The sequence below is a fragment of the Gopherus evgoodei genome, chromosome 15, assembly GCF_007399415.2.
Source record: "Gopherus evgoodei ecotype Sinaloan lineage chromosome 15, rGopEvg1_v1.p, whole genome shotgun sequence".
Lineage (NCBI taxonomy): Eukaryota > Metazoa > Chordata > Testudines > Testudinidae > Gopherus > Gopherus evgoodei.
In genome coordinates this window covers 6,793,428-6,809,404 of record NC_044336.1, presented here as the reverse complement: position 1 = coordinate 6,809,404, position 15,977 = coordinate 6,793,428, and the positions used below count along the sequence as shown (strand labels likewise).

The following is a 15,977-nucleotide window of genomic DNA, read 5'->3' as shown; positions in this document are numbered from 1 at the left end:
AAATCCTTCAGAGTGTTATACACAAGGATCACTTCTCCTGTCACTGAAATGCAGGCTAAGCAGGGCAGCTGTGCGGTGCTTAATCTGTAACAAAAGAGGTGCTGGGGCTCAAGCAATGTTTTTTACTTTCCAAACTGATGCAGGAAGCCCAGAGGTGCTGGGGCTATGCACTCCCAAGCTCGGAAGTGCCAGATTCAGCCCTGGCAAGCCCTGGCGCAAATTAAGCACTGCAGCTGTGTAACTGCACAGCAATGCTAATAGGGGTGATGAGCATGGATAGAGGGCTTTAAATGTTCAGTGTTTTGAGGCTCTGGGTTCAATTCATCCTGGCTGGTGCACCAATCTGTGCTCTGGGATGATTCTCCTCTACACACACTTTTCAGGAAGCATGGGAGCAGGCAGTCTTGCCACTGGTGCCTTCCTGCAGAACTTACACCAAGAGACCAACTTCTGTTGGTCGAAAGCTTGTCTCTTTCACCACAGAATTTGGACCAGTAAAAGATATTACCTCCCTCACCTTGGCACTGTGGAGGGCAGGGTGTGAAGAATACTGTATCCTATCAATGTGGCAAGAGGAATATTGGGTAGTCAGATACAATTACTGTATCTGGAATTGGGCCAGGTCATTGCAGCTGGCTCTTTACTTTACAAAAAGAGCTATTTCTCTCTGATTTTCTCCTGGCTTTGAATTCAGTACTTGGACTGGGGAGGCATGTCACCCGCAAACGCTCAGCACCGCATAGTCACCTGAAACACCGGTAGAGAAAAACTGGGTGGGCTGTCTATTGTGTCCCTTTAAATTGGAGTGCTGTCTGACAGAGACTGGCAAAGACAGCAAGAAATATCCTCCCCACCTGGATTCATTGGGGCTGCATGTGTGTCCCCTTTGCATTCACTCCCTGTGAAGATTTGAGAGGTTGAGTGTCCTGGCGTGAAGAATGACCGTGAAGAAGGAGGGAGTGAGCATTTGCAGAAAGCAAATTTTGGGCTCATAAAGATGAATATTTGTAGCAGAGACCCAATCCCAAGAGTTACACTCATCCAATCAGAGGACAAAGAGACACCAGGTGACCTGCATGTCCAATCAAAACTAACTGAATAACTTGAATTTCTGATACCAATTCCTTGGGCTTTAAGGTGCTTGCAAGTAATCCCCAGGATCATGTTTAGAGACGAGCTGACAGGTGAGGTGACCGATGAGGAATGTATTGGAACAGACTGCAGGCAATCTGCACATAGAGACCTGGACTGAACCAGTTCCTTGTGCAATGCTCCTCCTCCTCCTCCTCATCGTGTTCCCATTACACCTCTGGTGGTTAGGGCAGCGACGAAGCTCCTCCACTGCTTCCGTTTCTGGCAAGTTTTTCAACGGTTCCCCAGCTGTGCCCCAGGTTTTTCAGCTCAGTTTCCACAGCTCTTCTCCAGGTTGTTTCCAGGTGACTTCATTTTCACTTGCCTTCAGGTGTCCCTCTTATTGCTATTCTGGTGATGGAATCAGTTTCTATCTGAAGCACGTGCCTCCTGGTACTGATGGTGCTCATATCTTCTTGGCTGGACTGTGTGAATAGGTCTTGGTTTGAGATTGTTCTAGGCCAAAAGATGCCTCAGAAAAATCCTCTGTAAGTTATATGGAATGAAGACAATTTGGACATGTCATACTTTCTCATTCCCCAGCATTCTGTACTATAAAAGTATGCAGCTCTGATAAATCTTGAGTTTGTTTTTGGTGTTGAATTTTGATGATTTCCAGACTGTATTTAAGCTCCTAAAGGTGTTCCTATGTTTCGTAGAGTGAAGATCTGGTCTGTGCATCCACTCCCTTTGCAAAAACTAGCTTGCTCTTTTCTGAGAATGCTGTCAACTGTCTCTGATATACACTGGACTATGATCTTACACAATACCTTGCTTGGCACAGATAAAAGTGTGATATCAATCACTGAGAGTCCCTTTCTTTGAAATCTTCACTATAGTCCCATTGGTCCACTCATCTGGCACTTTTTCCCTTTCCCAGACTGCTGTAAATAGAGGGACCAGGAGAGATGCTGTTAACTGAGGATCTACCTTGAACAATTCTACATTCCTGTTATCCTTGCTAGGAGCTTTCCCATTTTTTAAGGATTTGACGGCTTGAATGGTCTTTTCTTTAGTTGGTGTGTCTGTGTTGATATCAAGATCTTCTTCTGCTTCCCGGATGTTTGCCTCTTCTTTAGGTGGCTTCCTGTTCAGCAATTCTTTGAAGTGCTCTGTCAAGCGCATTTCTTGTTTGTCCCTGATGAGAGTGTTTGTTGGTGTCTGTTGTTTACCACTGATAAGCCATGTTGCCAGATTATCAATATAATGTCGTTTGTCTGATCTCACAAGGCATTTGACCTCCTGGTGTGCCTTGCTAAACTGCTCGTGATATTTGTCCTTTAGCTTCTGGGATTTTGTGTCAAAAACTTATTTCTTCAGGGCTCATCTGATTTCTATGGCATTCCATGGGCAGGATGTAATCCACTCCTTTCTTCTCTTTTGTCTGTAGCCTAGACAGGCTTCACTGTTCTGTTTATAGATCATTGTTACTTTGTCCCACTTCTTGTTGATCTCATCTCCATTCCCCTCCTCTTTATCAAGGTCTTCAAGTGCCTGAAACCTGTTGTTTAAACACAGAACGAAGGCTTTCTGTATTTCAGGGGACTTTAGCTTGTCAACGGGATAACGTCTATGGTCCTTGTTTGGTGGACCCACACTTCTCAGTTTTAGCTTGATGGAGGCTGTCACAAGGTGGTGGTTGTTGCCAGCATCTGCTCCCCTTCTCATTTTCATATCTGTCAGTGAGCATTGCCATTGATCATCATATGGTCAATCTGGTTCTTATCTTTGACATTTGGAGAACACAATGTCAGCTGGTGAATTTCACAATGTTGAAATAGGGTTCCAACAATGACTAGGTCATTCATACTGAAGAAATCACAACGTTCTCTCCATTTTCATTCATGGTGCCACACCCATGTCTTCCCATTGCTCTGTCATTGTTTGTGTTGTCCTTACCAACCTTGGCATTCAGGTCTCCCATGACGATAGTTAGGTCGTGGCATGGTACTCTCTCTAACTCCGCCTGTAATGTAAGGTCAAATTTGTCCTTTGCTTCTTCCTCATTGTCATTTGTCAGAGCATAGCATTGAATCAGGGTGATATTATTATATTTCCCTTTCAGTCTGGCTCTCATAACTCTGCTGCTGATGGATGTCCATTCAAGCAGGGACTGCTCCACCGCTTTCTTCAAAAGGCTGGCAACACCCTCATGGTGTTATACATCATCCCATCCAGAATACACAAAAGTTTCTCTGAAGGCTGTTGTTAATCTCACTGATCCTGTCCATCTGCTATCGCTGACACCCAGGATGTGTAAGCTGTGGCATCTCATCTCTGCTGTGACCTGATCTAGCTTTCCTGCTTCATACATTGTCCGTACTTTCGAAAAACCAAGTTTGGTTTTTGTCTTGTTGTTGAGCATTTCAGTCTTCATGCCAATGGCTTCCTTTCAGCTGTCACCACTGGCAGTCATACAGTCATCACGCACAGTAACGGTCGATCTCTCCGCTGCTGCTTCCATAACATATTTTGTTTTTTACATGACAGAGTTGTTAGCCCTGTGCCTAACCCCCAACTTGGAGGACCAGGGTGTCTGTTTTGTCTGGCCCCTCCCCCACGGACCAAATCAGCATGGTTGAACCTGCCAGGAGAAAAAGCCCCCACCGACACAGGCTCTGGGGATCATTAGAGCACACAAGCTGCCCCGCCACGACAAGGCACTGACACCAGAGGACAACAATGCAGCAGCAACAAATTCAACATACTGGTATATAGCCTCTTAAGGTTGAGCCTGACCAGCACAGGTATGGAGTGGGGCATGTATTTGGGCATAGGTAAAAGTCTGAGATCTTGCACTAATGTGTGTTGCTTCATTGCAACCAGGCTACTCCAGCCTCGGAGGAGGAATGGTGCCTGAATGGGGAAAGCATCGCTAAGCACCTCAGCAGCAAGATGATCCTCCTATGGCCAGTGTCATCTCAGACACACTCATTCTTTGCCCTTCATGCTTTCTGTTAGCCTTTGCTTTTGCTATAACTTACCACAGCTCAATGCATCAGGCTGAACCTTGCCTGCTCATGCCTGAGCATAGCCTCCTCCCACCCTAGCTAGCTTCTGCACACCACACAGAGACTTGCAGAATCCAGGCCCTTTCAGCACCCCAAGCCATCGCTGCATGTGTTCCCTGCAACAAAATACCACCCAGCCCAACCAGTTTTGTAACATATGTGTTGATCTGTGTAGCTCACTTTCAGTTTCAGTGTAAATTCAGAGCTACTCCACTGAAGCCAATAAGGTAACATCAGTGTAAAGCCAAAGGGAGATCAGAATCAGGCCAAGAGATGCTTTGGACACAACTTAGGCAACTGGGTGGGACCTGCCCAGCTGATCTGCTGGCTGCTCAGATGAGCATGTGAAATGAATTGTTGGTATAAGTCCAGTTCCGAGAGGGAGAGTGTCCATGGTACAAATGCATCATGACATTGGGCACTAACTGACTGTCTCGGTAATTCAGGGCAAATACTATGGACCTGTGCAGACTGAATTGCCCTCTCAGCACCTGAACCCAGGGCAGGGCTGTAGTACATTGGTGGGGAAGAGGGAGCAGTGGAATATTGAGGTGGGACAAGCTTGCATCATTGCTGCCAGGGGCTGGGGAGGACATGAGCCTCCAGCACTCTCAACCCAGCAAAACAGCCTCCTGAGATCCATGCACAAAGCAGCTCAGGGGTTACCCATTAGCCCTATGCACTGACACTGTCACCATCACCATGGTTTATGCTGGCAATCAGTACCATTACCAGAGCGCTCTTTGGAGAGGCATCCCAAACCAAGCTAGGCAGAAGAGTAACCATGAGAGTCCACGTCTGCATCTCCTCGGCTACAGAATGTCCATATTCATCGGCATGGCCTTTGATACATGCACCAGTGTTCTGGTTTGACATTGATCACACTGCAGTGTATTGGGAAGTGCTTGTGAGAGGGCCCCGAGGCATGACATAAAAAACACAGTGTTCCCTAGCCTCGAGACAGCATGCTCGCTCCATCTGTGAGTCACCCCACGATAACCAGACCCCGTGAGCATCAAATTTAATATTCCATCTGCCTTTCTCTAACCGGGTCTGAGCCAGACCTTATGCTCGAATTTACCATTCTCTGATGGAGCCGACTCAGTGTTACTACAAACTGCAGCCTGCAGAATCTCCTAATGAACTTGCTGTCAAACCTCCACTGGAATACTGTCCAGATTAGCCCCTTCGCTGCCCGTTAACTTACACTTATATACTCTTGTTAATCTGAAAACTTTTGGGGTCCCCCAGACTGAGACTGGGTTATTGTACATTCCCACACATTTCAGGAACAGCCGAGATGTCCCTCAGCACCTTCATGATATGTATCGCATCCCAAAGGAGTCTTAATTTACAGCACCGGTGAGGGCTTTGGGTTTAGCTTCTTTGGAAATTTGATTTTTGTCAAGGGAGAGCTATGGGACAATGTTTCCTTTAGCGTTCCAACCAGATTGTCATAAGCATATTTCCAGATAAGCCCTTTAGATCCTGTTCCCTCTGGCACCTGTTGCACTGCTGTCACTCATTAGCATCCCATGGAAATCATTAGAGTTTTTGGATACACCTGATATTGTGCATTCAGCAGCACAACAGTTGTGCTGCCCATGGAAGTTCCTTATGTATTTGGTAGCTTTGGCTGGTGTGTTTTGCCTTGGGATGTATCATTCATTTAGCAGCAGCCCAGCAAGCCTGCTCTACCTATATATACTTGCAATGATTAGCAGCTCAGCAGGTGTTCTTTGCTCAGTTGTACCTGGAACACTCAACAACATAAGCAGATGCACTCTGCCTGGATGCATCTAGATGGTTTGGCAGCTATCAGACAGCTGACGCCTTTTAATCTTTACACTTCAACAGATTAAAAATTGTACAACATTTCAAAGGTCCTAGAAAGGGTCATTTTCCTCCAGTATTTCATAGCACACTACTGGGGGTGAAGGAATAACCAAATGCTTTTCATCTAGACAGCTAAACAAATAAATGGCATAGAACATCTTATTCATCTCCTCTCCGTTTGTGAGCTCACTTTCTCACTGGTGCTGAATCGGAGGATGGTTATTGGTGATCAGTCCCAAGTTGCTTTCTTTCTCTAAATAGAGATTGTCTGAAACCACTGCCACAGTTATCGGTTAAACTTCGAAAATAAACACATTACAAAGAGATATGCCAATGTAAGATACAGCTCTCTTATCCTTATTATGAATCCAGTCCATTTTATCATGGTCAGAAACCTTGGTAAGGCCACTGGAGTTAATTTTTTGCAATATCACCCATTGGTATGTTTTCCCATAAACTGGTGGCACAGGGTCATTCTTTGGTCATTTACTTATGTCAAGCATTTCTTAACTCTATAGCTTAGTATGGCTAAGCTAAAATCTTACAGGCCGCAGTCTATAGGCCTTGTGTTTCAGTCCTACTTACTTATATACCAAAAACCTAATTATCTCTTCTAACTACTGATCCACCTTGTACTTCTATAATCCTATAATGTGTGGTCACTACTCTTGGACTTTGTGTGCTCCTAGAGACTCTACATCTGAAGCAAGTCGCAGAGGTGACTTTCACTTTGCTGAGCTTGAAACTGTAGCCACCAGAGCTGAACCCACCGTGGTGTAATACCCCAGGACAAAATTTGCTTTAAATAAAATAAAAGGCTACACATGCATTTCCACTGAGAATAGCCAGGTCCCTAGGAAGGAACTATTACCTCTCGTCAGGATCAGTGAGAGGCTTTAGTCAGGAAAGCACATTTAGTACTGGGGACTTTGCATAAGAATGAGGTGTTTGCAAACTGGAAGAAACTCATAACAAAGTAGCAAAGACAATGAAAAACTTAGAAAATAAACTTCTGGAGGAACTCGGAGAGTCAGAAGATAATTGCTCAGAAGTTCACCATGACAGTCTAAGGACAAAAGGGAGCATTAGTTCTTCCCAGTGAAAGATGATAAGACAAGAGAAACCAAGCTGGAGCTGTAACAAGGAAGGTTTAGATTTGTGGTTGTGAAATGTGTAACAAAGACCCAAACATCCAGCATTTTCAAACTTAGTTGTTCCAATTCTGCAGGGCTGCCTCTGTTGCTAATCCTTCTTACTGCTGTTTTATTTATTGTTGAAACATGCATCAATCTCCTGTCATCACATGTACAAATTTGCTAACATTAAAAGACAACAGTTAACAAACTGACCTAATGTCAGTGCAAGCTCTCAATACCAAACTCGGGTTAGGGGACATAGTTTGGGAGGAGTTTGTTTTTGCACAGATTCATACTTCGTACCTGGGCCATGGGGACTGCAGTTCAGTGAACAGTCTTCATGAGGCATAGATGAGAGTTACAGACTCCAGGCTTCAAATATTTCTTGACCTGAGCAACAGATTTCCCCTCTTTAATCTGGGCCACCAATCAACCCGACAAGACAAGTTGAAATGCAGGGTTGTTGCTGCTGTGACTGAGTGACACAGGAGGAATAGAGCAAAGGCTTAAACGTCAGTGCTAAAGAAAACATGGAAAGTTGAAGCCTGCTCAATGACACTGCAAACTAAAGCCTTCACCCTTTCACTTTCCAGGTGTCCCTGTCGTGGACAGGGTTACTAAGTATGGAGCAATGTGACTGGCCTGAAAGTTCACTGGGTGAAAAGTCCTGCCACCAAACAGTGCAAGGGACTCCGAGTTCAAGTGAAGGTGACATCCATCACTTTTAGTACAAAATCCCTAATTTATGAATCCTCCTACACTGCTGGGACAAAAGCAAACAACCTCTGCTCCCGAAGTCCCGCACAGAGACAGTTCTGTTCAAATACTGCAGGAATCTACAAGTCTTTGGACATCATCAGTTATGTCCACTTTCCTGGGGGCCTCTTGCTTGCATTGTAATTGCCCGTTAAGACATGTTAGGCCTCAAGGAAACTGTATATAAATCTCTGGCAAATCACTTTGTGACATGGGAGCTGGGGTGAGGGGTGGGCATTCTTCTATGACATACGCTGGTATTAATCAGGAGTAACTCCATTGTAGTCAGTGGGATTGCACTGGTGTAAAGCTGGTGTGAGTGAGAGAAGAATCAGCTCTGAGGTCTTCAGCACCAACATCTGCACAGTATAAAAGTATTTGTTTCTAGTGCAAGGAGGAGGAGCGTGAATTGCACATCATGAGGTGCCTGGGCTTTCTCAGAAAGACTCAGGTTTATCCTGGATCAGGGACACTGTACTGAGGCTGTCAATCTGGACATTATAACAAATCCATAGCCACCTAAATATTCCATGGTTATCCCACGGCCCCTTGGAACTCCATTGCAACAGAGGGGCTAGAAACCAGATGATCTTGCTTTAAAGCTCAGACTCCTACCATGATTATCCTCCTGCCTTTACTAGTGTTGGGCCTAAGGAGTGAAGGGCAGTGGTGTAAGTGCATGCACATCTATTCCCCCCCCCCCCCGCCCAAGCCAGCACATTGCACTGAATCTCTGTCCCAAACCTAGCCCAGCTTCTTTCTGATGGTGGAGGGAATCCCTCCCCTACACACCCCGGCATAATCGGCTGTAAGGAGGGAATGTGCCATCCTGGCTTGCCCAAGTGTTTGGGGCAAGCAAAAGACAAGTCACTTTTGCCCTGCTGATGAAGAACAATTGAGCCAGGCACTGTGGTGCCATGGAGCCATTTTTAGCCTCACTGTCACTAGACAAGGGAAGATTTGCAACCACGCGGGTGAAGCTTGACTTCTAGTCCTTATCTCAGTCTGGCCATGGTGTTTCAATTCCAGGCCCACTCTGGGCAACCCCAGACTAGAATGTCACATACACACAAACCCAGCCAATGCAGTCACCATGTGCCTCCTCCGAAAAGTCTCCCTGCGTTTCTATCTGTGCAGCCACATGATGCAGGGTCCCGGCTGCGACCACCTGCACAGGCATTTTGGAGCTTCTCTCTGCAAGCACGTCTTGGCCTTTAATTGGTATTAGTTTTATCTCAGTATAGTTAACAGAACCAAGGGGGTACTTGTGGAGTGAAAACCTCCCATTTCCCCTGCCTTCCTCCCCAAAATGGCTTTCACTCTTGCTTGCCTATCCAGGAAGCCTCCCTCCTCTGCACTGAAAAGGTATTTTCCATCCATTCACCCATCAGTGGAGTGGATTAAAAAAGAAAGGAAAATAACATACCTGCAGGTTCTTCTGCGCTGCTGGCCGCAGTGGTGGGTGGAGCAACAGGAATCTCTGTGCAGGAGAACAAGAAACAGGAAGGGAAAAGAAAGGATAAAAAAAGGAGGGGGGCATTATTTCAAGCTCCAGATAAGATTGGGCTATGCACACATCCCACTTGCTTTTACTAACTCCATCTGCAGGGGAGTTGTTTGCACAGTCTTACATGTGTCACAGTGAGAAAGCAAAGGATTACACTCGAGAGCCAATGGTGCTCTTGAGGGATACAGAACCTGCCCCAGGTTGACAATTGCTTGTGTTGCCCAGGTGGGTGTAATATAGGAACTGGGAGTTCATCTGTTTATTTTTTTAAATAAATAAGAAACATTCAAGAGGTGGCCTGGGGCTAAAGCAGCCAGTTTTAACTGTATTCTAGGCTATGTCAAACAAACGGAAAGAGAGAATGATGCTAATGTTTGCTATTTCTGCTCAGTTGTTGTGTGGATGCATGTTTCAGGAAGTGATCTTTGCAAATCATTTCTTTCCAGTGCAGTAGGCTATGCCATGTGTCATGTATGAACCCTATTGTATCTCCTTGGTGGGACAGACATTTTATCTCACACTTCAAAGGAAATACAAATACCTCTATTTCTAATGAAATGTTCCCTGCTTTGATTTCCTAGTCACAGGATATTATGTATTTTGATACACATTTGAGGCCCAATAATGCCCTGGATCTGCATGCCCAACTCTAACTGAACACAGTGATGTCAATAGGATGGAGTGCAGGATATGATCCTAAGTGCAGCGAGATGATCTATTCTTCCCTCAAGTGCATATGGAATGAAAACTTTTGCATATTTAGAGAAAAGTGCCGGGATTTCTGTTCATATGTGAAAATCCTGGTAAGAGAACAGAATATGAGTCAAAATCCTCCATGTGAATCTGAGAGCAGAATTTAGCCAGAGGAAAATAGCATACATACTAATGCTTGAAATCCTTCTCTTCATAACTTGTGTGGCTCCCTCTGAAATCAGTATAAACTATACAGATGTATGTGTGTTGGATATTTAGCCATAAGCGTATTCCTGTTCCTTACATGGGCTGTGAATTTTATGAAAGATGGAAGTCTACTGGATTTTGAATGGGGAAAATAAAGGCAATGGTAAATCAGACAGTTGAATCAGAAAGTTAAAGACAGATGGAGGAACCTGTTCTAGACAAACTTTACCGGGTTCCTCCCTGTCTGTGTCATGAAAAAGATGCTTAGTACAAAAACCATTGCTCTGCATTAAAAATATCTATTATGCTGGTTAACATTTTCTACGGATGAAACTGTGCTATTGCTTGAAAAAAATTAGAGATCAGAGTGAGCAGAATTTATATAAGTTTTAACACTTTTGGCTGCATATATTTGGCATATGTGTATTTCATGAAATATCAGACCTGCAAAATTCTAGTTGTCCTCATGCCCTGGGGCAGGTAATTTTTACTGATGGGCAAGTAAAATATACTTTCCTCTCGATGATCATCATTGTAAAGAATATTCACTGGTTCGTAAATTGTCGTGACAATATACACATATAGGAACAGGATTTGTAATCAGTCCTCAGTTCAGAAATTATTCAAATTGCACCCCCAAAATGTGTGGGTTCTTTAAAACAATATTTTACAATGAAAAGAATTAAAATCCAGTAATAACGGGAAAAAAATCTCCTGCGGAACTAATCAGGGAAGTGCTTAAAAGCCTTCAGACATCATCATGTTTTCTGTCAAAGGCAGAGCAGAGTGCCTACATGTTCTTTAAAATGCCAGCAATATGGAAAGCCAGACATCCAGTCACTAGACAGCACCTTAGCATTCTAGCAGGCTGATACTCCAGCAACACGACTGTCTCGCAGGCTGATCCCATGAGTCGGCATGAACATGCTCCTCATTGTGCTCACTTTGATCACATTGAAATTCTGTGTCTGTCTTTATTTAGTGCAATACAACCCAGGGCAGGTGATGCAAGGAGCAACTTACCCTCTGATTTACCATGGCTGTTGGGGACGGTAGTGATAAACCTTTGCACATATCCACTGGAAAGCACAGTGGAGTGTCAAGATTATGGCATTTTGAGAAACAAGCATCTGCTTTTGGCTCCTGCTGTCCCATTGAAACATGGGAAAGAATGAATCTCAAATGACCAAAACCCACTATGGAAGGCATGCTTGATTCAGTAATAAAAGCAGAGAAGGAGTATCTCTCCATACTTAGAAACAGTCATCATCTCAGGCAGTCCTTGGGAATGGACAATGCTGAAATAGACCCATGGTCTCTGATAAAGACTTGATTCTTTCAACCTTCATCTTCCTTTTTGTCTTAACAATAGGAAGTTAGCATAGGCAAGGAAGGCTGCTGTCTACTGCCCCTCCTGCTTTCTGAGACTACTGTGGTTTTGTTTTGTTTTGATTTTAACGGTTAGAATTTTGTCATTTGGTTTCTTTAACAGAAGTAGAGAGAGAGGGACTGAAACAACCATACACACATCATGGGTGGACAGAATTATCCAACAACAGCAAAGACAACAGGCAGCACAGCGAATGGTTCAATTGAAGAGATTAGGGGTTAGCATTTGACTGAGACATAGAACACACTGTGGCTGGCTGCGCAGATGTGGATCTCCCTAAGGCTGGTTCATAAGGGTGTATAAAAGGGAGGGATCTGGCATTTTACAAAGGGAGGAAACTTTGGAGGTTGCAGCCTGGTGCTTGTTTCTGTTGTTGTTTTTAAAGTGTATTTTCAATCGGAAGATTCATAAAAACTTTAAAAGACAAATAAAAAAGTCAAATGTTCCACATTTCTGGCTGGATCATGTGAGCATACAGTCCCGTTTAACAGTCTGGGTGTGCGTTCTTGTAGAGCGCTCAGCTGCTTTCGATATGCTTTTAGGATGACAGCAACTGTTAATAACGAACCCTGGCAATCTGCTGGTTTCAGTTGAAGGACTTTGACAATACAAGGCAAGGAAAGAAAAGCATCATAGCAATTTGCCATAGGAACCAGGATTGTGGTGACCTCTCAAAGGAAATAAACACTCAGGACACCCATTGCATTAAAGAAGTGTTTGCAAAGCAAAAATCAAGCCCTTTTAAAAAGTACCCAGCTGTTTGATTAAGCGGGTTTTAAATTGCACTCACATAAACTAACCAGTGTGGCAAATGAGATGCATGTAATCTGTGCATATATCTATGGCATATATGCACACAGTACATGCAATCTGTCCAACTAGGAGTTCACAAATGTGTTTTCAATTTAACACTGGTAATTGAGCATATAAAATCTGGTGTTAGTAACCATTCGGCTCATTCAGATCTCAGTGGCTGAGTCGCTGTTATTTTTAAAAGGTTAATTCCATTATGCTACAGACTTCAAAAAGAGTGGTCCACGTACTTATGCAAGGGGCAATGGGAGATCGGCTTTGCTGGTAGCCTTTGGCACATCGATTGCACGTGATGCCAGTCACACCATCTTTACAGGGACATTGACCTGTGGTTTGATTACAGGTTTTGCCAGCTGCACCCACGGGATGGCAATCGCATGCTGTGGGGGGAACACACAACAAAAGGGTCAGAGGTGGGGGAGGGGAAAAATGTACAATGTCATCTAGCAACAATATCAAAGAGCGCCACCTATAGTATGAGACCGTGTTACAGTAGAGCTGTAGGACTAGGTAGAAGTAGCAGTGATTGCCACAAGGTTTCCACAGCTATCCGTCCAATCTAACGCTACTGCATGTCTGTAGCCAGCAATCTTGTCAACCTGAAACGAAGGTGGCAATTTATAGAGGTGGATTTAAACAGTCACTATGCAAGTCAGAAACCACAAGGGGATGAACAAGCCCACAATCCAATTGCTGAGGACATGGCTCAGGCCAAACACATTTTGAAGGCAAAACACACACCTAGTTACATCAAACCAAGTGGATAGTGGATAGGCTTTATCTGCCTCCAGACCTGAGCAGCCAAGGTAGCACAGGGTCTTTTAGAGCATTGCTGTGATGACATCCACCTTATGATGTTGCAATTGATTATTTCTAGGAGTTTTTGAGTTTGGAGTGTTCATTCCATGGCTGGGAGTGCCAGGAGAGGGAGAGGCAGATAAACATGGGGATTCAGGACCCAGTGCCAGCTGGTGATGGTAAAGTCACATAATGCATGTTATTGGCCAGTTCATTAAGAGAGGAAAACAAATTCAGGGAGCAGTTTCACACCTGCTGGCTGCAAGAGATTTTAGCTGGAAACCATTTGATTTCAGAAAGGGTCTGAATTCATTTCACCTCTCATGTAAGAACCTACTTTTCTTACTTTCCCTTTCACTTTCTTACTTTTCCTTTTACCCTTTCTCTGCTGAGCAGCATCCCCTGCAGCTGGTACTGTGGGCGCAGGAATGAAATGCCCTTGTCTTTTTTTCCCAGCCTGGGGTACCCGCTTGGTGGCATGTCCCACTGTTCCATTTCAGGTGGATGGAGGTTTTAGTGCAGATGTGAAGGGCACGAAAGGAGATGCAAAATCTGCACTTGAAATGACACTACATTAATTTCCCACAAGGTCACTTACTGTGCAGCTGTTTGTAAAAAGCATCAGGGACTGAAACTATCAAAACACTTCATGAATACAGGCACAGAGGCTCATTAACATCCCTGTTTTTCATATGCTACACACTTAGGGCCAGATTGTGGCCTTCCCCACCGAGATGGGCAGAGATGAGGAAGATGCGAGAAGCCTTCCTTTCCTCCTCTAGCATTCTCCTGCAGAGTTCATTCACAATCCCTCTAAGAAGTGCAAACCCCTCTCCCTCTGAGTGTCCCCATTGGTGCTAGCATCCAGAGGGTTTGGGTGAGGGCAGGGCAATGGCTGGTCCTGCTGCCTATGCCCAAAGGCCAGCAGAGCTGAATGGGCATGGGAAGGGGAGCGTGTGGTTCAGCTGAATTCCACCGGAGGACTCCAGCCTGTTAGCATCAGTTTGAGCATGTAACTCCCACTGGTGCTAATCATGGACTCTTGAGAGGGCCCAGCCAGTAGGTCCTCTTGTGCATCTCCATTCCCCATTGTGGCAGTCTGGATTCCTTTACCCCATCAAGGGGAGACCATGTCTCTCTGGGACATTTTATACTCCAATCTGCACTATGGACCCCCCTTTGTACAGCCAGTGATCATTCTGTGCATCCAGCTTCGCTCCACGGAATCTCGTGATTCCCACCAGTTTATCCCGATGCCACTCGTCTCATTGAACGCATTGCCGAGGCCCCATTTTCTGTGCTTCGTTTGTGTGTATTCAGGCTCATCCTTGACTGCAACAACATCTCTGAGAAACCTAGACTGTTATCCAGACCTCCCTCCCCATACACATACATGCCGGTCACCTCTTAACCACACTTTACATAGTCAATGCCTCAGCTTTACTGGGGTCAGTCCCTCCGTCCCACTACATATTGTTGTTCCTCTCTTAGACCTTCTCTGTATGGCAGGCTTGCCTGGGATGAGGTACAGAATGGAGCACAGTGTCCCAGAGGGAGGGCTCACTCCCTAGAGCACAGAGAGGGGCTGTCCCCCAGAATACTCTGACTGTGGCAGCCTGGAAATGCCCCCAGCTGCCATGGCAAATAGAAGAAGGTGGTGGCCACAGACCCCTCACCCCTACACTGGCACTGGAACTTCCCCAGCCTGTCCTAACAGGGCTCCCCAGAGGATTCAGGGGGCCTGAGGTCTTCAGTGGTGGGGGGCCCCCAGCCACCGAATTGCCACCGAAGACCCGCCACTTTGGTGGCAGGTGTCGGGGTGGAAGGACCCCCTGCCGCGGGTCTTCAGGGCACTTCGGTGGTAGGTCCCAGAGTGAAAGGACCCCCTGCTGCCAAATTGTGGCCAAAGACCTGGAGCGGAAGAAGCTCTGAGGGCCCGGGCTCTGTGAGAGTTTTCAGGGGCCCCTGGAGCAAGTGAAGGACCCCTCTCCAAGGGCCCTGAAAAACTCTCGTGGGGGCGCCTGCGGGGCCCAGGGCAAATTGCCTCACTTGCTCCCCACTCTGGGCGGCCCTGTGTCCTAACACCATCAAAGCAAATCTTCTCTGAACTGCTCCTCTCAATTTTAGTAACAGGTTGGGGAGTCATTTGGGCCCAAAATTTGGGTTGGGGAGAAGAGTGGGGCACAAAGTTGACTCTACAGACCTTAATTCCTGCTGCCCTCCAACTCTCCTCACAAGATCCCCCTGCCCCTCCACTGGCACACGCCCCTCAAATTCCCTCTTGCCCCCCTCTGTCTTCTTTTTTCTTGCTCAAATTCCCCATGCCACAGCTCTCCTCTGACTTCCCCTCCCCTCCCTCAAATTCCACCTCCCTTCACCCATCTGGCTCTCTCCTTCCCCCTCAAATTCCTTCCATTCCCACTCTTTTCCCTGCCATCAAACTCCCCCTCCACCACTCTGGCTTCCATATTCTGCCCTGGAGTCTCTCTCCCCCTCTCCAGTTTCCTCTTTCCCCTCCCCCCCCATCTTTCCCCCTGGAGTTCTGGGAGGGGCAAGTGGGCAGCCTGCAGAAGGGCAGCTGCCTCATCTCTTCCCCTGTTGCCCAGCTGTGGACAGAGCCAACAGACAGGAACTGCTGAACTGCTCTTCGGCTGTCAAGGGGCGGTTCAGGTTGGAGAGGGGAGTGCAGCAGGCTGCAC

At 45.8% G+C, this 15,977-nt stretch overlaps 1 protein-coding gene across 1 annotated transcript in view; it reads right to left on the bottom strand.

Moving 5' to 3' along the window:
* Nucleotides 1-15,977, bottom strand: part of NTN1 (netrin 1) — a 220,033-nt gene that overhangs the window by 76,851 nt on the left and 127,205 nt on the right. Inside the window, exons 4-5 of the mRNA XM_030534975.1 lie at nucleotides 12,711-12,860; nucleotides 9,297-9,350 (exon numbers count right to left, since the gene is read on the bottom strand). Coding sequence (XP_030390835.1) covers nucleotides 9,297-9,350; nucleotides 12,711-12,860 — 204 coding nt within the window. The remainder of the gene's footprint in view (nucleotides 1-9,296; nucleotides 9,351-12,710; nucleotides 12,861-15,977) is intronic.